At 47.7% G+C, this 22,021-nt stretch overlaps 1 protein-coding gene across 2 annotated transcripts in view; it reads left to right on the top strand.

Annotated features, from left to right (window-relative positions):
• The window catches only part of LOC140389288 (very long-chain specific acyl-CoA dehydrogenase, mitochondrial-like), a 105,737-nt gene that overhangs the window by 28,302 nt on the left and 55,414 nt on the right, over positions 1–22,021 (top strand). For both annotated transcript variants that reach the window (XM_072473467.1, XM_072473466.1), the window contains exons 4-9: positions 3,596–3,660; positions 4,495–4,629; positions 11,054–11,198; positions 12,937–13,060; positions 14,105–14,230; positions 18,417–18,615. In XM_072473467.1, the coding sequence (XP_072329568.1) occupies positions 3,596–3,660; positions 4,495–4,629; positions 11,054–11,198; positions 12,937–13,060; positions 14,105–14,230; positions 18,417–18,615 (794 nt within the window). The remainder of the gene's footprint in view (positions 1–3,595; positions 3,661–4,494; positions 4,630–11,053; positions 11,199–12,936; positions 13,061–14,104; positions 14,231–18,416; positions 18,616–22,021) is intronic.

Here is a 22,021-nt window from a genome sequence, read left to right as displayed (position 1 = left end):
TTTTATATCTTATCCCTTGTTTTGTTGGAATATTACTGTTGTGTGAAAAATGGTGTTACGGAACACAAAAACAGGTACAGATTTGTGGACTTCCCACACGACCAAATATGACATCAATGGTTTTCTCAAACCCTCTTATGTGAAGTAACGCTGCCCATTCTCAGCTCTGTAGCAGTTTATTGTTCTTTGGATTTTTGATTTGGTAACTGTTGACTCCACGGTAAGCAAAGCATAGACGATAGTAGAAATTAATGAACAAAGTTTATTACAATATAAGTCCAAAACTCCTCCACTCCCTGAAAGGTCTCCTTCCTTGATCTGTACCCAGGCCGTTTTTTTAAAATACATCTGGGGCTCTCCTTGATATGGGGAAGCCCTGGCCCCTTAAAGGGAAAGTTCATATTGCGGAGAGGTCATGGGAAACAGTATAGTCCTGATCCCGGGACCTCCATTTGGGTCTTGACACTCCTCCCCCCACGAAGCCCAGAGCAACGTCCACATTGATTGGGTAAGTGCGCTGGGCCTTTAGACCGTTTCATCTGTGGACGGTGTTCGGGTACGGACCTCGCGGCATCAGGAGATGTACATCGGACCAAGGAGTGGCGTTTTCGTGATGAGCGACTGGGTGGCAGCGGCATTGCTGGTGCAGTCACGAGAGCCGGCATGGCGCCTCCAGCGATGGCAGGACATCCATCTCAGTTTCCGAGTCGGAGCGAGGCGGTTGTTCGTCCAGCATCCCGGTGTCTTCAAAAATCACCTCTGGATCTTTGACACGTGGCAGGGCCAGGGTGGCAGCGGTAACAGGGACAGCGGTGAAGGTGGCGGAGTTGGGATGCCCGAATCAGTGGTCGGTATGGCTGGTGTATCTAGCACGCGGCTTTGGAGATGGTCCATGTGACGATTAGACTCGTGGCCTTATGGATCCATGCTTATTCGGACCTGAGCCTCTTTTATGGTAACCACGCCATCCTGAAACACCAATGGAAACCTTTTCAGAACCCCTTCAGGGCCATGTTGGCGCAATGTGGCACACCCACTGCCAATCTAACCGCAGATGGTGCAGCCAGTCACGCACCAAGAAGCTCGGACCGCTTCTGTCGACCACCACCAGAGGAAGGTTTGCAGATCGTTGACCACTCGACCGGAACTGTTGACGTGCCCGCTATTGCCAGTGGTTCTCCCGTATAAGTGGCCAGCTTCTTGCAATGTTCAACAGGGTCAGCGATAGAAGGTCAGACTGAAATCGGTTGAGCGTGCAGTGACTGACGACCGACAATGCCGCCCCAATATCGAGCTTCATGCAGATTGGGTGTCCATTAATTTTCAGGGACATCCACGCAATGCAACTGCTGGTAGGTGTGGTCGTCATCTTCCACATAGTAAGCCCTGTCACATGGGGGTGCTTGCGCACAGCGGGTTGGTGGGCGGGTAGGACCTCACAGTGCCTCTTGTTTCCCTGGTTCCTGTGGCCAGTTGTGGCCCCCGCTGGCTGGATTCCAGTTCTTCCAGTAGGGAGAGAATGTCCGGTGTCATTCCCGGCCTCTATTATGGGGGCCCGAGTTCATCCGGTAGGTGTCCCATTGTTGGGGGCCGGCCTCCTCAGTTCTAGCTGAGTGTGATTGGTGCTTGCTTTGGTGTCCCTGACTGAGCCCCCCCCCCTCCCCCCCCCCCCCAGTACCTGGAGTTCCTGGACCCCTTGTTCGGCGCTTTCCCTGGAGATGGCTATCTCCACCGCGCGTTTATGGTCCAGATGGGCCTCAGCTAGTAATTTCTGTTGCGCGGCTGCATCGCGGAATCCACACACCAAGCAGTCCCGGAGTGTCTCATTCAATGTGGCTCTGAATTCGCAAGTATCAGCCGGTTTTCGGAGGCGTGGCAGGAAGTCACTCACTGACTCGCCCTGGGCTTGAGCTGCCATGTGGAACCGGAAACAGCGCACGATGAGCGGTGGTTTTGAGTGGAAATGTTCCCCCACTAGGTCCACCAGGGCGGTGAACAACCAGGTATTTGGGGGTTCCGGGTGATTGAGGCTCTTTATCACACTGTAGGTATGCTCTCCGCAAACCATTAGTAATACCACAGTTCGTCTCTCATCGCCGGTAATTGCATTTGTTCAAAAAAATAGTTCATGCATTCCATGTATTGGCCCCAATCGTCTGTACCTATGTCAAAAGGTTCCTATATGTGGCATTTTGACGGTTAGTACTGGGACCTCCCGAGGCCTAGACAAGGTGGACCGGGTGTGCAGCAACGGTGTCGAAGGCAGCTCCACTGAATCCTTGTCGCCAGTTTTGAATCCATGATAAGCAGGACGCATAGACGATAGTATAAATTCCGAACAAGGTTTATTACAGTACAATGAGCTGGTCTAGCACACAGCTAAATCGCTGGCTTTGAAAGCAGACCAAGGCAGGCCAGCAGTACGGTTCAATTCCCGTACCAGCCTCCCCGAACAGGCGCGGAATGTGGCGACTAGGGGCTTTCCACAGTAACTTCATTGAAGCCTACTTGTGACAATAAGCAATTTTCATTTTTCATTTCAAATACTCTTCCGCTCCTCTCCTAAGGGTCTCCTTCCTTGACCTGCAACCAGGCTGGTGTTTCTATGCAGCTGGGGCTCTTCTTGTTAAGGGGAAGCCCCGCCCTTTAAAGGGGACACCTTGCCCCTTTAAAGGGGAAGTTCATATTCTGGGGAGGTCATGGGAACCCTATGGTCCTGATCCCGGGACCTCCATTGGGGTTATAACAGATAATAATCTGCCTTCATGTTTTTGCTATCTAAGTGAATAACCTCACATTTATCCACATTGCACTGCATCTGCCATGCACTTGCCCACTCACTCAGCTTGCCCAAATCACACTGAAGCATTTTTGCATCCTCACTGCTCGCCCTCCCATGCAGCCCTTTGTCATCTGCAAAGTTAGAGATATTACATTTAGTTCACTCATCTAAATAATGAATATATATTGTGAATAGCTGGGGTCCCAGCACTGATCCCTGCGGTACCCCACTAGTCACAGCCTGCCATTAAGGAAAGGACCCATATATTCCTCCTCTTTGTTTCCTGTCTGCCAACCAGTTTTCTATCCATCTCAATACACTACCCCTAATCCCATGCGCTTTAATTTTACACGCATATCTCTTGTGTGGAACTTTGTTGAAAGACTTCTGAAAGTCCAAAGAAACCACATCCACTTGCTCCCCCCATTAACTCTACCAGTTACATCCTCGAAGATTGTCAAACGTGATTACGCTTTCGCAAATCCATGTTAATCTGTCCAATTCTGCCACTGTTTTCCAAGTGCTCTGCTATTAAATCTTTTTGAATGGATTCTAGAATTTTCCCCATTACCAATGTCAGACTGCCTGGTCTTTAATTCCCTGTTTTCCCTCTACCTCCCATTTTAAATAGTGGGGTTATTATCTACCCTCCAATCTCAAGGAACTGTCCCATGATGCGTAGAATCTTGGAAGATGACCATTCTGTCTCAAGATGTGGAGAAAATCTGGTTGAATGGATATTTTTAGATTGTGAATTATTTGTTATTTGAGAACTCAATTTAAACACTGATTCAGTGTTGTTCCTTCATGCAGTTCTGAACAGTGAGCAGTCGCAGTTTCTCCAGGAACTAGTGGGCCCAGTCTCCAAGTTTTTCCAGGCAAGTAATGTCATGCTCTTTTTCTATGTTTGTTTTCGTGACTGTGACTTTTAATATTAATAATAATAATCGTTATTATCATCACAAGTAGGTTTACATTAACACTGTAATGATGTTACTGAGAAAATCCCCTAGTCGCCACATTCCGGCACCTGTTCGGGTACACAGAGGGAAAATTCAGAATGTCCAATTCACCTAAAAAGCACGTCTTTCGGGACTTGTGGGAGGAAACTGGAGCACCCGGAGGAAACCCACGCAGACACGGGGAGAAAGTGCAGACTTCTCACAGACAGCGACCCAAGCCGGGAATCAAACCCGGGACCCTGACGCTGCGAAGCAACAGTGCTAACCACTGTGCTACTGACTGTTCTATTCGGCAATTGTAGAAAAATTAGCGTGACTAGAAGCTTGACATAAAATTGCGTTAGCGTCATCCTATTTGTGTTGAGAAAGAATATTTCACCTAATTTTGTTCAAACTCATTCATTGAGCTTCTGAACCAAATGCAGTTTTTCTTAATCCCAATATGTGCCAACCTGACTGATATCAGCCATCAAGGCAGTTGAGATACTCCAGCTAATCTTCATGGTCAGCAAGGTAAAAATATTCAAGTGTTTCCATTCCTAATCTTTCTCTTGAAACCTCTCTTGGATGCATGTGTTAGTGGTTGGTGTGCAAGTGCATCAGCTCTGCTGTGATGTTTCCCCAATTGAGAGCCGCCCAGCCCTTGCTGTCAAGGCTCACACATTTCCTACAGAAAGTAGGCAATAGAAACGGAACGGGAATATTAGTAGGTATGAAGTTGAGTTGTAATTTCTGCATTTATTTTCCCAGGAGGTCAATAATGCTGCTGCAAATGATAGCCTGGGGCAAGTGGAGGATGAGACCATGGAAGGTTTGAAGGAGATGGGAGCTTTTGGATTGCAAGTTCCTGTTGAACTTGGAGGTTTGGGACTCAGCAATACTCAGGTAATGGCTTCATTTGCAGCCCATCTTTCTTTGCACAATAGACCTAGGGAGATATATCTATAACCAACTTCAAACATAGAATACCACAGCCGATCTTTCTTTGCACAATAGACCGAGGCAGACATATCTATAACCAACTTCAAACATAGACTACCACAGGGATGTTCAAATTCAATTCTCATGTTTTTCTGCTTTTCAAAGTAGAGGTGGTGGGCCGATTTGTTAATGAACCCCCACTGATGTTAAGTATGAGAGTATCCCAAAATCCAGAAAGGTAACATGGAACACCAGGGGCGGGATTCTCCACAATTGGCGCGATGTCCGCCGACCGGCGCCAAAAACGGCGCGAATCAGTCCGGCATTGCGCCGCCCCAAAGGTGCGGAATTCTCCGCATCTTGAGGGGCCGAGCCCTCACCTTGAGGGGCTAGGACCGCGCCGGACTGATTTCCTCCCCGCCAGCTGGCGGGAAAGGCCTTTGATGCCCCGCCAGCTGGCGCGGAAATGACTTTGCCGTGTGGCGCATGCGCAGGAGTGTCAGCGGCCGCTCACCGCATCCCCGCGCATGCGCAGTGGAGGAGGTCTCTTCCGCCTCCGCCATAGTGGAGACCATGGCGAAGGCGGAAGGAAAAGAGTGCCCCCACGGCACAGGCCCGCCCGCGGATCGGTGGGGCCCGATCGCGGGCCAGGCCACCGTGGGGGCACCCCCCGGGGCCAGATCGCCCCGGGCCCCCCCCCAGGACCCCGGAGCTCGCCCGCACCGCCTTGTGCCGCCGGTAAGAGAGGTGGTTTGATTTTCGCCGGTGGGACAGGCATTCCAGCAGCGGGACTTCGGCTCATTGCGGGCTGGAGAATCGCCGGGGGGGGCGCCAACCGGCGCGGCACGATTCCCACCCCCGCCGAATATCCGGTGCCGGAGAATTCGGCAACCGGCGGGGGCGGGATTCACGCCAGCCCCCGGCGATTCTCCGACCCGGCGGGGGTTCGGAGAATCCCGCCCCTGTTCTTAGTGGTGTATATTTCCAACTTGGAATACTGTGAGAAAAATATGTGAACCAGGGAGGAATAGTCCAGTCGTTGTGTGAACAATTACTAAAGAATATTTAATAACTTGAAAGAAAACAAAACTTGTGTAAGAAGGACTATATAATGCACTGCAATACTTAATTACACTGATAACTAAGCACACACAGTATTAAATGAAATTACCACTTGGTTCCCAACTACCTACGTTCCCTGAACTCTGAGACGCCCCTTTTGTTCCCAAAAAATGTCCAACATTATATAACTCTATGAGCTAAATCTAGCAGATAGTTACCACACACAGTTTATTTGATAAAACCATCTTCAGTTTCAGCACAGGGGCAGGGGCAGCACGGTAGCCTTGTGGATAGCACAATTGCTTCACAGCTCCAGGGTCCCAGGTTCGATTCCAGCTTGGGTCACTGTCTGTGCGGAGTCTGCACATCCTCCCCGTGTATGCGTGGGTTTCCTCTGGGTGCTCCGGTTTCCTCCCACAGTCCAAAGATGTGCAGGTTAGGTGGATTGGCCATGATAAATTGCCCTTAGTGTCCAAAATTGCCCTTAGTGTTGGATGGGGTTACTGGGTTATGGGGATAGGGTGGCGGTGTTGACCTTGGGTAGGGTGCTCTTTCCAAGAGCCGGTGCAGACTCGATGGGCCGAATGGCCTCCTTCTGCACTGTAAATTCTATGATAATCTATGAAAGAGTAGAACGTAATCGAGGTTTTATTACACGGAGATGTGTGGCCTCCTACAGCAGCTTACCAAATGGCTGCTGTTCGGAGAGCACACACATTTATACTCCACCTCCAGGGCGGAGCCAGCAGGCAGGGATCTACCACCATACCTGTAGTACAGGGGCATTATCGTAATACCCATATATACAATATAATACAACAGTGGTGACTACCACATTCACCACCTGTTAAAAATGAGTCCAGCGGGGGGCGGGGGGGGGGGGGGTGGAAAACTAAGTACATACAGATTGGTTTTAAAATTAAAGAGAAGGTTACAAATTTAGACGATCGAGCTCCATGATCTGTCGTTGAGAGCACCGCAGTGCTGGTGGCGACTCAGGCGCCGGCTTGGTCTTCGGTGACTCCGGGAGCGTGTCGAAATCCTCTTCATCCTCGGGTGGGAGCAAGGGGAGAACGGATTGTCCTGGAGCGGGGGCTGCGGTGGGGTGCGCCGGGGGAGGGGAGGGTGGCAATGGGGGGGGGACACCCAGCTTGTGCCAGATCCCTGAAGGAGACTGTGTCTTGGCGGGCGTCGGGGTACGCTACGTAGGTGTACTGCGGGATCGCATGGAGTAGCTGTACTCTCTCAACCAACGGGTCCGCCTTGTGGAGCCACACGTGCTTGCGGAGGAGAACGGGTCCTGGAGCTGCCAGCCACGTTGGGAGCGAAACCCCGGATGTGGACTTCCTGGGGAAGGCAGAGACGTTCATGGAGGGTTTCGTTGGTCGCGGTGCACAGGAGCGACCGAATGGAGTGAAGTGCATCGGGGAGGACCTCCTGCCAGCGGGAGGCCGGGAGATTTCTGGACCGTAGGACCAGCTGGACGGTCCTCCAGACCATCCCATTCTCTCGCTCCACCTGCCCATTTTTCCTGTGATTGTAGCTGGTCGTCCTGCTCGAGGCAATGCCCCTGTTGAGCAGGTACTGGCGCAGCTCCTCGCTCATAAATGAGGATTCCCGGTCACTGTGGACGTAGGCGGGGAAACCAAACAGAGCGAAGATGGTGTTGAGGGCTTTGATGACGGTGGCAGACGTCATATCGGGGCACGGGTCGGCGAAGGGGAATCGGGAATACTCGGCGACAACATTAAGAAAGTACGTGTTGCGGTCGGTGGAGGGGAGGGGCCCTTTGAAGTCCACGCTGAAGCGTTCAAAGGGGCGGGTGGCCTTCACCAGGTGCGCACGGTCTGGCCAGTAGAAGTGCAGTTTACACTCCACGCAGACCTGGCAGTCCCTGGTGATAGCCCTGACTTCCTTGATGGAGTAGGGCAGATTGCAGGCCTTAATGAAGTGGTAAAAGCGGGTGACTCCCGGGTGACAGAGATCGTTGTGCAGGGTCCGGAGTCGGTCCACTTCTGCGCTGGCACATGTACCTCGGGACAGGGCATCGGGGGGCTCGTTGAGCTTACCGGGGCGATACAAAATCTCGTAATTGTAGGTGGAGAACTCGATCCTCCACCTCAAGATTTTATCATTTTTGATCTTATCCCGCTGTGTGTTAAACATGAAGGCAACCGACCGTTGTTCAGTGAGGAGAGTGAATCTCCTGCCAGGTAATGCCTCCAATGTCGCACAGCTTTAACGATCGCTTGCGCCTCCTTTTCGACAGAGGAATGCTGAATTTCGGAGGCATGGAGGGTACGGGAAAAGAATGCCGCGGGCCTGCCTGCCTGGTTGAGTGTGGCAGCCAGAGCGACATCTGATGCATTGCTCTCGACTTGGAAGGGGACGTCTCGTCGACCCCGTGCATCGCGGCCTTGCCGATGTCAGCCATGTTATGGTTAAAGGCCTGGTGGGCCTCCGCTGTCAGTGAGAAAGCGGTGGATTGAATAACTGGGTGGGCCTTGACCGTATAGTTTGGGACACGCTGGGCGTAATACGAAAAGAATCCCCTACTGGTCGACCATTCGGTCCATCTCCTTTTGGAAGACCGAGACCCCATTAGTGACGCCGAAGGGCCCCTAAGGAAGTGATATAGATGGCCGTCTGCCTCGAAGGTGGCGTATGGCCGGTCTGATTTACGGATGGGGAGCTGGTGGTAGGCGGATTTCAGTTCCACCGTTGAGAAGACCCGGTACTGTGCAATCTGGTTATCCATGTCAGATATGCGTGGGAGGGGGTACGCGTCGAGCTGCGTGTACCTGTTGATGGTCTGGCTGTAGTCCACGACCATTCGGTGTTTCTCCCCAGATTTAACCACTACCACTTGAGCTCTCCAAGGGCTGTTGCTGGCCTCGATGATGCCTTCCCGAAGCAACCGCTGGACTTCGGACCTGATGAAGGTCTTATCTTGGGTGCTGTACCGTCTGCTCCTGGTGGTAACGGGTTTGCAATCTGGAGTTAGATTAGCAAAGAGGGAAGGCGGGTCGACCTTAAGGGTCGCAAGCCCGCAAACAGTAAGGGGTGGTAGGGGCCTGCCGAATTTCAGGGTTAGGCTCTGGAGGTTGCACTGGAAGTCCAGGTCGAGTAGCAAGGCAGCGCAGAGGCTGGGGAGGACGTAGAGCCGGAAGCCGTTGAACTCTACGTCCTGGATGGTGAGGGTGGCGATGCGGTACCCCCGGATCGCCACGGAGTGGGATCCGGAGGCCAGGGAGATTCTTTGGTTAGCGGGGTGTACCGCGAGGGAGCAGCGCCTGACTGTATCGGGGTGGATGAAGCTCTCAGTGCTCCCGGAGTCCAGAAGGCAGGATATCTTGTGTCCGTCAACCTTTACCTTTGTCGAAGCCGTCGCGAGGTTGTGCGGTCGGGACTGGTCGATCGTGACCGAGGCGAGACGCGGCTGGTCGGCGGCGGTTGCAGGCGATGAGTGGCCCGATGAGGTGCGCGACGGGCAGGGGTCCTGAGGCGGGTAAGATGGCGGCGCCCACGGGCCGCATGTGTCCTGGGGCAGGCAAGATGGCGGCGCCCTTGGGCTGCAGGTGTCCTGGGGCAGGCAAGATGCCGGTGCCCATTGGTTCTGAGGCAAGCAAGGTGGCAGACTGCACGTGGTCTGAAGAGAGGAAGATGGCGGCGCCCACTGGCCACACGTGGGGGGTGCCGGGACAATAGCGGCGATTGTGCGGGCCTGGCACACCGCAGCGAAATGTCCTTTCTTGCCACAGGCCTTGCAGAGCGCGCTCCGCGCGGGCAGTGCTGCCGGGGGTGTTTTGTCTGTCCACAGAAGTAGCACTTAGGTCCCCCGGGTTTGGTTGGCTGCCGCGCGGCGCAGGCGTGGGGTTGGCTGAGGGCGGTCGCTGATGGGGTCCACGATAGGGTGGCTGCTGGCTGGGTCCACGATGCACAGGGCGGGGGGGGGGGGGGGCGTGCGGTTGGGGGCAAAAGCCTGTACGTTGTGTGAGGCAACCGTGAGCGAGAGCACTAGTTTCTTGGTCGCTGCGAGGTCAAGCGTGGCCCCTTCTAAAAGGCGCTGGCGGATGTAGTCAGACCCTATGCCCGTAACGAACACATCGCTCATTAGCAGGTTCGAATGTTCAGTGGCCGAAACTGCCTGGCAGTCACAGTCTCACCAGGGCAAGCAGGGCACGCCAGAAATATTCCATAGACTCACCGGGAAGTTGGTGCCGCGTGGATAGGAGGTGCATGGCGTAGACCTTGTTGGTCTGCTGAGCGTAATTCTCCTTCAGTAGCGCCATGTACAGTCCATCAAAATACACAGTCCATCAAAGCATAGATATCAGTTTGTACAGTTTTATCCCCCTTTTAACCCCCCCCCCCCCCCCCCCCCCCGCGATGAACAGATCCTCAAATAAAGTTATGGATGACCTCCACCACACCTCAAAACCCTTTTCTGACCCTCTCAGAGCAAACTTAATCTTATCCAACCGGAAAAAGTCAAACAAGTCCCTGAGCCAGGTCGCCACCCCCAGAGGCGTATCCGACTCCAATTCAACAGGGTCCTTTGGCAGGCAATCAGAGAGGCCCCCTTCTCCTCCAGCAGCTCCGGCTCCTCCGAAACCCCAAAGATCAACACCATAGGGTCCGACCTGACCTCAGACCCCAATATCCTGGATAACGTCCCAAACACCACCTCCCAAAAGCTCTCCAGTTGCTCACAACCCCAGAACCTGTGAGCATGATTCGCTGGCCCCCGCCCACACTTCTCACACCCATCAGTACATCCATTTAACTCTCTTTGTGCTCTCAGTTCATTTATCTCATTTTTTAATGCTACGTGCATTAATATATCATGAGCCATGAGCTTGTAACAGTTTATGTGGCATCTGACCAAATGCATTTTGAAAATCCAAATTAGCTGCATATAATGCTACCCCTTTATCTACCCTGGTTGTTACATCCTCAAAGAACTCTAATAAATTAATTCAATGTGATTTCTCTTTCACAAAGCCATGCTGACTCTGCCTGATTGCATGAGGAATAAATTTAAACTTCAATCTCCCATGATCCAGGTGCCAGACGTTACCCCACCTTGGAAGTGAACAAACATCCTGATGTAAAAAACAATTCAGTTGTATATAACCCGACCAAAGTGGAAAGAAAATTTTACACTTACCTGCCTGCTGCCTTTTGAGGCAGTGTATAGGATGTTAAGCGTCTTAGAATTATCATTAACTTGTGTTTGATTCCTGGACATATTGTGACGAATTGCAGATGTCTATTTGTTTTGAGTTCTGTTGTGTTTTCACATTTCATCTCTACACTCTTACAGTATGCTAGACTGGTGGAGATTGTTGGTCTTCATGATCTTGGAGTGGGCATTACCCTTGGGGCTCATCAATCCATTGGCTTTAAGGGGATCTTACTATTTGGTACTGATAATCAGAAGAAGAAATATTTGCCTGACCTTGCATCAGGTAGGTGAGACTAATTCATTTAGGATTCCAAGGGTAAAGGACATCTATTGTTATTTACATATAAGAATCATGCTTTATTTTCTCCTTCCTAATGTATACATTATTTACAAGCCCATTCTTCTCACATGTATTGAGGGCTAGATGTCTCTATGTACTTCAAAAGTGCACACTAGTCACAGCTCAATACATTCAATTCATAATTTGATTCTTGTGATTTTAGATGGAGGATTTAAACCTCGGAAGCCTGATTACTGAAGAGATTTTGTGGTTAATTTTTCTACATTTCAATAAGATTCTATGCAAAAACTGATGCTAAACCATAAGCAAGAAATAAAGATAGCTAAACATATATTTATAGAAATAGCCACTTTGTAGTACAAGAGTATTGCTCAAAAAAAAGGCATGTTGAAACTTTTCATTTTGCACGCATCAGGGGAAAATAACAATTTATACTGTATGAGTGCTGATTGGTTGGTAATGTTTAACTGGTTGTCAGCATAATTCTTAGCACACGGAGGATTATTTATCAAATGTTTAGTGACAGACAAGGTACAGGCCGTACACAATCAGCTTGTGCTTGTAAAACTCAAAACACAGTGTCCAACATTAGATGTGATTCTGTGATTGGACAACATTTGAAAAAAAATCTTGAGTGTGCTAACAATTATGCTGACAATCAATTTAAGATTGTCAGTTGGGTTTGCAGTGTGGTGCATCTGTGTGTACTGGAGGTTACGCATATTAATACACAGGGTCTTGTTCTTTGCAGGCAGAAAGAACATGTACAGGCATTGCACCTATTTCAGCTAAACAAAACAAGTGACAGTCAATTGCTGACTCATTACCCAGAATAATGCCATGACCAATCATGGTCAAGCTGCCTGATTTAAATTTCAAACAATGCTTGTCAGTTAATTGCCAATCACCATCAACTGGTTCATTCTCCATGGCTCCACCTCTGCCAGTCAGAGTCCGCTTGCCAACCAATAAACACTCTCTTCTCACACAGTATATATTGTTGTTTTCCCCTTATATTGGTTTTCTTGCAGAAGTCTCCTGATGAGTGTAAGATGAAAAGCTTTGACAAGCCTCATTTTTCAGCAATATATTTGTAGGTTCATCATTTTATGATGCAACTTGGTCCCTTGCATTGACTCAATGGATAAATTCTGATCCTGTGCTGAATTAGTTGACCTCGGTTGGTACAATTTTTAGGCAATGAATTGGGTTACATAAAGAAAGGAAGAATAGGGAAAGACCAGCAAGGCTGCTTTAGCTGCCAAATATCCCATCCATCAACCTCCTCATCATGCATCATTTGGGAGGGGTTCAGATTACTCACCATTCATTCTCCTGACTATTGTCCTTTGATCTCCACTGATATGCAAATTAAGAGAAAATGAAGTCAAAACATAGAGAAAAAATTCCTTTTACCTTTCCCCCTCACTGTGAATGTGTTTACATTTTTATGTTTTCCACATTAATCGTCCTATGATATCTATATGTGAGATTGTGAGTTTAATGTCATTTAGAAGCAGTTTGTATGACGCATTTAGACTTGCAGGAACTGGAGTAAGGCTGCCAAAATGAAGTTTGTCACAAGTGAATTGCAGGACTTTTTATCTCACTAAACTGGATTTCAGCCCAGATCGGAAATGTGAATGAATATGCCAAAATTACTGAACTTCATTTTCCAGCAAAATTAACCATTTTTACTCCTTTAATTCTCCATTTGTAGGCAAAACAATAGCTGCCTTTTGCCTCACCGAAACAGCTAGTGGCTCTGATGCAGCCTCTATCACAACAACTGCTGTGAAGGAGGGCAAAAACTACATTCTGAATGGGGGCAAGCTCTGGATTAGGTGAGCGTTAACGAAATGAATGAAATGAAAATCGCTTATTGTCACAAATAGACTTCAAATGAAGTTACTGTGAAAAGCCCCTAGTCGCCACATTCCGCCGCCTGTTCGGGGAGGCTGTTACGGGCTGTTAACAGTATCATGTTGCAAATGCTAAATGATGGGCTGCATGATGACGCAGTGGTTAGCACTGCTGCCTCACGGCGCCAAGGACGTGGGTTCGCTCTTGGCCCCGGGTCACTGTCCATATGGAGTTTGCACATTTTCCCTGTGTCTGCGTGGGTCTCACTCCCATGACCCAAAAGATGTGCAGCATAGGTGGATTGGCCATGCTAAATTGCCCCTTAATTGGAAAAAAAGAATTGGGTACTCTAAACTTATAAATAAAAAGCAAATGCTAAGTGATTAGACAATTTTGTTGCTTCCTGGAGGCACCATGCGGCGGATGTTGGTAAGTCCTGAAAAGTAACAGTAACTGCCAAAATGTAGGAAGACGGTCTTATGGTGGCCTCCTCTTCAGCCAAACGTACCAACTATTTCAGTGTTGAAGGCCTCACTCCTGGAACAGAAATACAGTGGGCGTCCTCATTCTACTGCATCAAGTTTCTCATTGCACCTTCAGGTGTGGTAGTCTCCACAGTACAGAATCTGTGGCATCTCCATGCTGTCAGTGGTGGGGCCCTTCTTAATCTTAACAGTGTGAATCCCACTGTGAGCTTCCACTGCATCTCTTATGAGCTCTAACTAGGGTTGAGGCTGGGTGAGCACAGTGGGGATGTTGGAGGGACTGTCCAACAGGAATTTCATTCCAAAGAGGAAACTCCAGGCTCTTCAATCTATTGGATTTAGTGTGAACTTCAATTCCTGTCTTGGATGCATTAAGGCTATAGAGCCAATGAAATTTTTGAACGTAAAATTAATTTGCCTAACCGGATATTGCTCATCGAAGGGCTAAACCGTTGGTAATATTTTTAGGGCAGGAGACGAGAACTAATTGTTCAGAGACTTAGTGTTATCTTCAGTTATTTATTTCTGAATTTATTTCAGTAATGGGGGCACAGCAGAGATCTTCACTGTGTTTGCTAAAACCCTTGTCAAAGATAAACACACTGGAAAAGAGAAGGACAAGATCACAGCATTTATTGTGGAGAGAAAATTTGGAGGGGTAACTCAGTTAAGTGAAAAAATAATTTGAAGTAATTTTTATATATGAATTTTCTGGTAAATATTCTTTTACAAGTGCTTATTTGGTTAACTATCATCTCCATTACAACATTATCCCTCATTTGTTAATTGTGTGATGAATGTAGGAATTTCAGATATGTTGCATTGTCTGTATTTGGTGCAGCAAGAATTAAAAGCCTGGAATGGTATGTGACTGCTGCAGTCAGGTTCTTAAAAATTCTGGGTTGAAAGGCAGCAGACACTTTTTGGAGACAGAGGTATAATTAAAGCATGCATCGTAAAAGTAAGATCATAATTAATTCGAGCCAGGGATATTGTTTGCTGAAGTTGGGCTAATGGAATTTTGTTTATATTGAGAGGGTTCCCTGGGGAATGGATAATTAGACACAATTGGTGCGATTTAACGGGGGGAAAAACAGAGTATCATTTTGGGTGCACTTAGTGGGGTGCTTCTTGGTACCAGCAACGGGACTCATTATTTTTTATGGCCTCGGCGAGGAAAGCGCCGACGAGCCCACTCTTACATTCATGTCAGCACGTCAGTGCAGAAAGAGATTGGGCGTCAATCTCCCAACCCCTACCGCAGCCTCCAACTTACCGATTAGGAGATCCTCAAACCCCTCCTCCCCACACCTCATAAGGACAGGGCAACCCCGAGCCCGATCCCCGGCATGGGTAACCTGGCAACTGGGACCTTGGCACTGCCAGCCTGGAACCCTGACAGTGCCCTTGCCCAGGGCTTTCCAGCATTCTCTCCATTTTTGTTTCAGATTCCAGCATCTGCAGGATTTTGCTTTTAGAAATAATGTAAGGAGTTTAACCCTGATATTATCATTGAGACAATTGCTGAGAATGTGGGGAAGCAAAATAGAATTTACACAACGGATTTTCTGCCGTCGGGATGCTCCGTTTTGCCGGCAGCCTGGGGTTTCCCGACAGTGTGGGCTGCCCACAATGGGAAACCCCATTGACCAGAAGCATCCCGCCGGCGTGCTGAACCAGAAATCTGGTGCGGCGGGACAGTGAATCCAGCCCAACATTTTTTATTGTAAAATTTTGAAATACACTTTCTTGTGCATCTTTCTCCCCATTTCAGCAATGACCCACACCAAGCTGTGGGCCATGTATACCCTTGTATCCTCGCAATCTGGCCCTTGAACTACACACATCTCTGTCCTATTTGTGCATACTTCTTATTTTCTGGTTTGCAACGTTCAAATTGTGTGGGTGAAAGGTTATGGAATGAGCTTCATGCATTAGAATACAAAGATCACCAGCTTCCAGGGTAGCAAATTAACAGGACCATGGACTTAGCTGTCAAATCTGGCTGTAGAGGCTTCACGACGACTCATGGTTGAGGCAGGCACATGGAATCAAAAACCAGGACACTCCTTTGGTATTGAATTCAAGGAAAGCAAAAGTGCAGGTTGCATTATTGCTTAACTGCACACTCTTACCCAAATCTGGCTTCCAAGCTGCTCTGGAATTTCCCCCGCCGCAACTCTCTTTCCTCTTTCAAGATACTCCATTTTGACCAATATTTTGGCTATCTAATGTCATAGTTCCTTTGGGCTTGGTGTCATATTTTGTTGTATGTTGCTCCTGTGACGTGTCTTGCAATGTTTTACATTAAAGGTGCTATGTAAATATAAGTTGTTGTTGTATACTTAAATCCAAAGTTTACTAAGTGTGCCAGAGACATCTAGTGCCAAAATATCAATGTGTCATTCTCTTTAGATTTTATGTCAATTGTCTTTTTGATAGCATCTTAGCTGTTACCTGATAGCTGCCTTTCAGGTTAAATGTAGATTGAATTCTAATTGTTAGTCACTTTAAGGTAACTGGTGAATCATACCAGAAATTTACATAAATCTTTTAGCCATATTTTGGAGAGTTATACCAAATTAAGTGCTTTGATATACTGGGAACCCAACACTTCTGTTTGGTCTACAAACGCGACACTGAGGTTCTGATCGATTTGTCATTTTAATTTTCTGTCCTAATCCACACTGATATTTCCAACCTTGCCTCCTACACTGTTCCACTGAAGCTGAATGGAATCTTGAGGAACAACGCCTCATTTTCCAGTTAGGCACTATTGCAGCCCTGCTGACTCAACATTGAGTATTAGATCATAACCACTGCTCCCATTACTACAGAACGCAGATGCTGGGAACAATTTAAAAAATATTTAGAGTACCCAATTATTTTTTTTTTCCAATTAAAGGGCAATTTAGCATGGCCAATCCACCTACCCCGCATACCTTTTGGGGTTGTGGGGGTGAGATCCACACAGACATGGGGAGAATGAGCAAACTCCACACGGACAGTGACAGGGGGCTGGAATCGAACCCGCGTCCTCGGCACCATGAGGCAGCGGTGCCAACCACTGCATCACCGCGCCGCCCTGTTGAGAGCAATTCTGCTCTTCACCAAATCTCTCCCACCATCCACCCTCTTATAGAAGTTCCTCTTTTGTTAATTCATCCCTTCCCCCCTTTCGCTGCACCTGTGTTTGCTTAAAAACAATTACTGTACCTCTGTAACCTTTTCCAGTCTGGTCTCAGGGCTGAAATGTTAACTCTGTTTCTCTCTCAACACTCACTGTCCGGCCAGCTGAGTACTTTTAGTATTTTCTGTTTATTAATGTTATCTGATAGTTAACTTTGAACTTTAAGTTAACTTTGTTAAAAATGTAAAAATGTAAAGAAACAGAAAAGTTGACATTTCTCAGATCGGTTGTCACTTGTCACAGGCAAGATTCCCATGCAAAAGGGCAGCACGGTGGCGCCGTGGGTTAGTTCTGCTGTCTCACAGCACCGAGGTCCCAGGTTCAATCCCGGCTCTGGGTCACTGTCCGTGTGGAGTTTGCACATTCTCCGCGTGTTTGCGTGGGTTTCGCCCCCACAACCCAAAAGATGTGCAGGGTAGGTGGATTGGCCACTTTAAATTGCCCCTTAATTGGAAAAAATGAATTGGGTATTCTACATTTATAAAAAAGAAAAAAAAAGATTCCCGTGAAATGATTATATAAAGACTCCCAGTTTACAGTGTATCCTAGACTGTTAGTTCCAGTTTATCTCTACATTGTCAACCTGTTCTATATTTAATAAATTTGTGGCCCTCCCTTTTACATTTGAAGATTTGTTTTTCTTATTCCTCTTGGTTCAATCTCCCTGTGCCATTCAGAATTTCTAGCTATGACGACAAGCGGCTAATGTGTTTTCCCATGTGAATATATACATCAGCCCTTCTAGCCTGCACTGCCATTCAATAAGATCATGACTTATTGTAACCTCAACTCCACATTCCTACCTACCCCTGGTAATCTTTCAAACTCTTGTTCATCAAGAATCTATCCAGCTCTGCCCTAAAATATTCAAAGGGGGGGGGGTGGATTTTGGCGGGGTGGGGGGGGGGGGGGTGGGGGGGGGGGTCGGGGGGGGGGGGGGGGAGGATCAGAAGTGGGAGCAGAAAACCCCATGGGAGTCCCAAAACAGGTTGAACATCAGCAGGATTTCCCGTTGCAATTGTTCACGCCCCTCCCGCCAATGATATAACGGGAATCCTGTTTGGATCCCCATTTGAATATATTTAAATATCATTAGCAGGACTTTATGTCTGATAGTCCCCCCATTAAATTGTCCATTAGTACAGAAACTACAGAATCATAGAATCGCTACGGCGCAGAAGGAGGCCATTCGGTCCATCGAGTCTGCACCGACCCTCTGAAAGAGCACCCTACCTAGGCCCACAACCCCACCCTATCCCCTTAAACTAGTACCCCCCCACCAATCCACCTAACCTGCACATCTTTGGACTGTGGAAGGAACCCGTAGCAACTGGAGGAAACTCACACAGATATAGGGAGAACGTGCAGACTCCGCACAGACAGTGACCCAAGGTCGGAGTTGAACCCGGGGCCCTGACACTGTGTGACAGCAGTGCTAACCACTATGCCACCCCAGTTGATCTGCTGTGAGCTATCCTGATGAATGCATGACGAAAAGCTTAGATAGTATATTCAGCATTCTTTACATACTTTAATTTAAAAATATTATTATTAAGTGTCAACCATCCAATTTTCTTCCTCTTTACCTCCTCGCTTCCTGATGCATCATGGTGTCTTCATGCCTCACATAACGATGGTCATATTGTTTCTGTTTTGATTCAGTGGTCCTCCTGAGAAGAAGATGGGAATCAAGGCTTCTAACACAGCTGAGGTGTATTTTGACAATGTGAATGTGCCAGAAGAAAATGTGTTAGGTGGGGTTGGGAACGGGTTTAAAGTAGCCATGAACATACTGAACAACGGTCGATTTGGCATGGCTGCTGCTCTCTCTGGGACAATGATTGGTGCGATTTCCAAAGCAGTAAGTATAAATTTGGTTTATGTTGCAGTCCTTTTGTGCGCAAATGTCTTGTATCATATCACAAATTTAGACATGTGGTACAATGGTACGAGTCAAGTATATTTGGCTCCAGTACAGTCTCAGTATTGCCTTTTTGTGTTGCATGCATTGTGCAGAGCTCTGTGCAATTATAGGTTGCCTGCTGGGGGCTACACGGTAGCACAGTGTTTAGCACAGTTGCTTCACAGCTCCAGGGTCCCAGGTTTGATTCCCGGCTTGGGTCACTGTCTGTGCGGAGTCTGCACGTTCTCCCCGTGTCTGCGTGGGTTTCCTCCGGGTGCTTCGGTTTCCTCCCACAGTCCAAAGATGTGCAGGTTGATTGGCCACGATAAATTGCCCCTTAGTGTCCAGAAAGGTGAGGCGGGGTTACTGGGTTACAGGGGATAGGGTGGAGGCGTGGCCTTAAGTAGGGTGCTCTTTCCAAGGGCTGGTGCAGACTCAATGGGCCGAATGGCCTTCTGCAGTGTAAATTCGATGATTCTATGCTACTTGTTATATAGAACTTCTATTATTAACTTATCGGCTCTCACAGATCGCATTTGCTATGTAAACTTTAGATGGTAGAATTTAATTATAAAGAGAAATACAAAGGATCAGAAACAAATTGGAGAGAGTAAACATCCTGATACTGTTTGAAAAGTTGAATGTGGGCTCATTTTTCAGCCTTACCAAAATCGACTCTTGGCAAAATGTATTTTTTTAGTGCTGTAGCTGCACTAAAATCTATGGCTGATTTTTCCTTTGCTTCAATGCCTACATGATGTACTTGGACTCTGAGTGCTGTCTGTCAGAACTAATTCCGTGTAAAGCAGAAGGAATTTTAAGCTCTTGATAAATTGATTTGAAGACCGTGTGACCAAGTTTAATGTGTGCAAAAATTATGGATAGACATTTGATCACTTCCTGGACTGTGTACAGAAAGCAAGACGAAGGCATAAAAAGACTGCTATTTCAAACACAAATTTTCATCTTTTAGACTGTAGCTCGAGTTGGAAATTTACTGTTTCACTGCAACTGCCTCTGTAGAAAGTGCCCTCATAGAATCCCTACAGTGCAGAAGGAGGCCATTCAGCTCATCTAGTCTACACCGATCCTCTGAAAGAACACCCTACCCAGGCCCACTCCCCCACCCCATTCCATAACGCCAGAACTGGCCCAAACCTTTTGGATACTAAGGGACAATTTATCATGCCCAATCCACCTAAATTGCATCTTTGGACTTATGGGAGGAAACCGGAGAACCCGGGGGAAACCCACGCAGACACAGGGAGAACGTGCAAATAACTCATAGACAGTGATCCAAGGTTGGAATTGAATCCCGGTCCCTGTCGCTGTGAGGCAGCAGTGCTTAACCAATGTGCCACCGCGCTGTGCTGTCACCCATTTTCACTCCTTGGGGAAGTGGGGTGAGAAACAGGTGGGTAGGTGCATGAATCAGTTCAAAGGACAGCCACAAGGATGGCTAAGTACCAAGGCAGGCTGGTTGAAAGGCCTGCTTCAATTCTCTGTCTCAGTTTTCTGGCTACATTTCAGGCTCTCTAGACCTTAAACCTCACATCCTAGTACTCTCCACCGACTACTCATGTAGAACTAAATACAGAACCAGTGAACCGTTTAGTAACAACGGCATGTGCGAAACTACACTTAAAAAATCATTTATTCATAACTCTGTTTTTTCTTTATTGCACAACCCTGTTAAGTTTTGATCAAATAGATCATTAAAGATAAAAGCAAATTACTACGGATGTTGGAATCCAAAACAAAAACAGAACATAGTGGACAATCTAAGCAGGTCTGACAGCATCTGTGGAGAGAGAAGGGAGCTAACATTTTGAGTCTGGATCACTTTGTCAAAGTTGGAGAGAACTGGAAATAGAGTCAGATTTATACTGTCGTGTGTGAGGGGGTGGGGGGGTCATGTGCAGTGGGGCTGGATAGAAGGCCAGTGATAGATAGAGATTGACAAAGGTTGACAGAAAGACAAAGGGAATGTAAATGGAGGTGTTCAAGATTAAGGCGTCCTTGTTCACGATTTTCTTAAGGTTAACGTGCAGGTTCAGTCGGCAGTTAAGAAGGCAAATGCAATGTTAACATTCATGTCAAGAGGGCTAGAATACAAGGCCAGCGAGGTACTTCTGAGGCTGTATAAGGCTCTGGTCAGACCCCATTTGGAGTATTGTGAGCAGTTTTGGGCCCCATATCTAAGGAAGGATGTGCTGGCCTTGGAAAGGGTCCAGAGGAGGTTCACAAGAATGATCCCTGGAATGAAGAACTTGTCGTATGAGGAACGATTGAGGACTTTGGGTCTGTACTCATTGGAGTTTAGAAGGATGAGGGGGGATCTTATTTAAATTTACAGGATACTGCGAGGCCTGGATAGAGTGGACGTGGAGAGGATGTTTCCACTTGTAGGAGAAACTAGAACCAGAGGACACCATCTCAGACTAAAGGGATGATCCTTTAAAACAGAGATGAGGAGGAATTTCTTCAGCCAGGGGGTTGTGAATCTGTGGAACTCTTTGCCGCAGAAGGCTGTGGAGGCCAAATCACTGAGTGCCTTTAAGACAGAGACAGATAGGTTCTTGATTAATAAGGGGATCAGGGGCTATGGGGAGAAGGCAGGAGAATGGGGATGAGAAAATATCAGCCATTGAATGGCGGAGCGGACTCGATGGGCCAAATGGCCTAATTCTGCTCCTATGTCTTTTGGTCTAAGCTGATAGTAGCATATGAACAGATTAGAATGTGTTAATGGCAAAGTGTCGTGTTGGGTGCTCCAATATACAAACGAACCAACACGGTTGTAGATGGTACAACTCTGTTTTATTATTCTGTATAACAACTGTTAACTTCTGGCTGTGGTTCGTACTTCACCAGTTAACCTGTGGACCCAGCCCTAGCACTATCCTAGAGAGGCACTCAGCACATGGTGTATGCCTGAGTGGCACGCTGTGAGCTCTGTGCTCTGAGCTATCTCCTGCTGGAATCAGCGGGAACTGTGGTGTTCCCTGTTTTATAGTGCGTGTGCTCTCACTGGTGATTGGCTGTGATGTTGCGTGTGTGTTGATTGGTCCGTCGACCTGTCCATCAGTGTGTGTGTGATTGCACCATGATATGTAAATATGGATATCATGACACAAAGGTAAGCAGTGTGTCAAAGGGAACGAGGAACAGGGAACAGATGGCCCAAGTGGGGTGGGACGGGGGAGGGGGAACAATGGTGAGGGAAAAACGGATGGATGGAAGAAATGGAAATGAATTGATAGAAATAAAAATGGTGTGAAAGTGGAAGACAGAGTTCACAGTCAGAAGTTGTTAAACTCAATGTTGAGTCCAGAAGGCTTTAAAGTGTCTAATTGGAAGATGA

This window comes from Scyliorhinus torazame, chromosome 14 (assembly GCF_047496885.1).
Source record: "Scyliorhinus torazame isolate Kashiwa2021f chromosome 14, sScyTor2.1, whole genome shotgun sequence".
NCBI classification, from domain to species: Eukaryota; Metazoa; Chordata; class Chondrichthyes; order Carcharhiniformes; family Scyliorhinidae; genus Scyliorhinus; species Scyliorhinus torazame.
The sequence above is the reverse complement of the archived record's forward strand: the minus strand, read 5'-3'. Positions and strand labels throughout refer to the sequence as shown.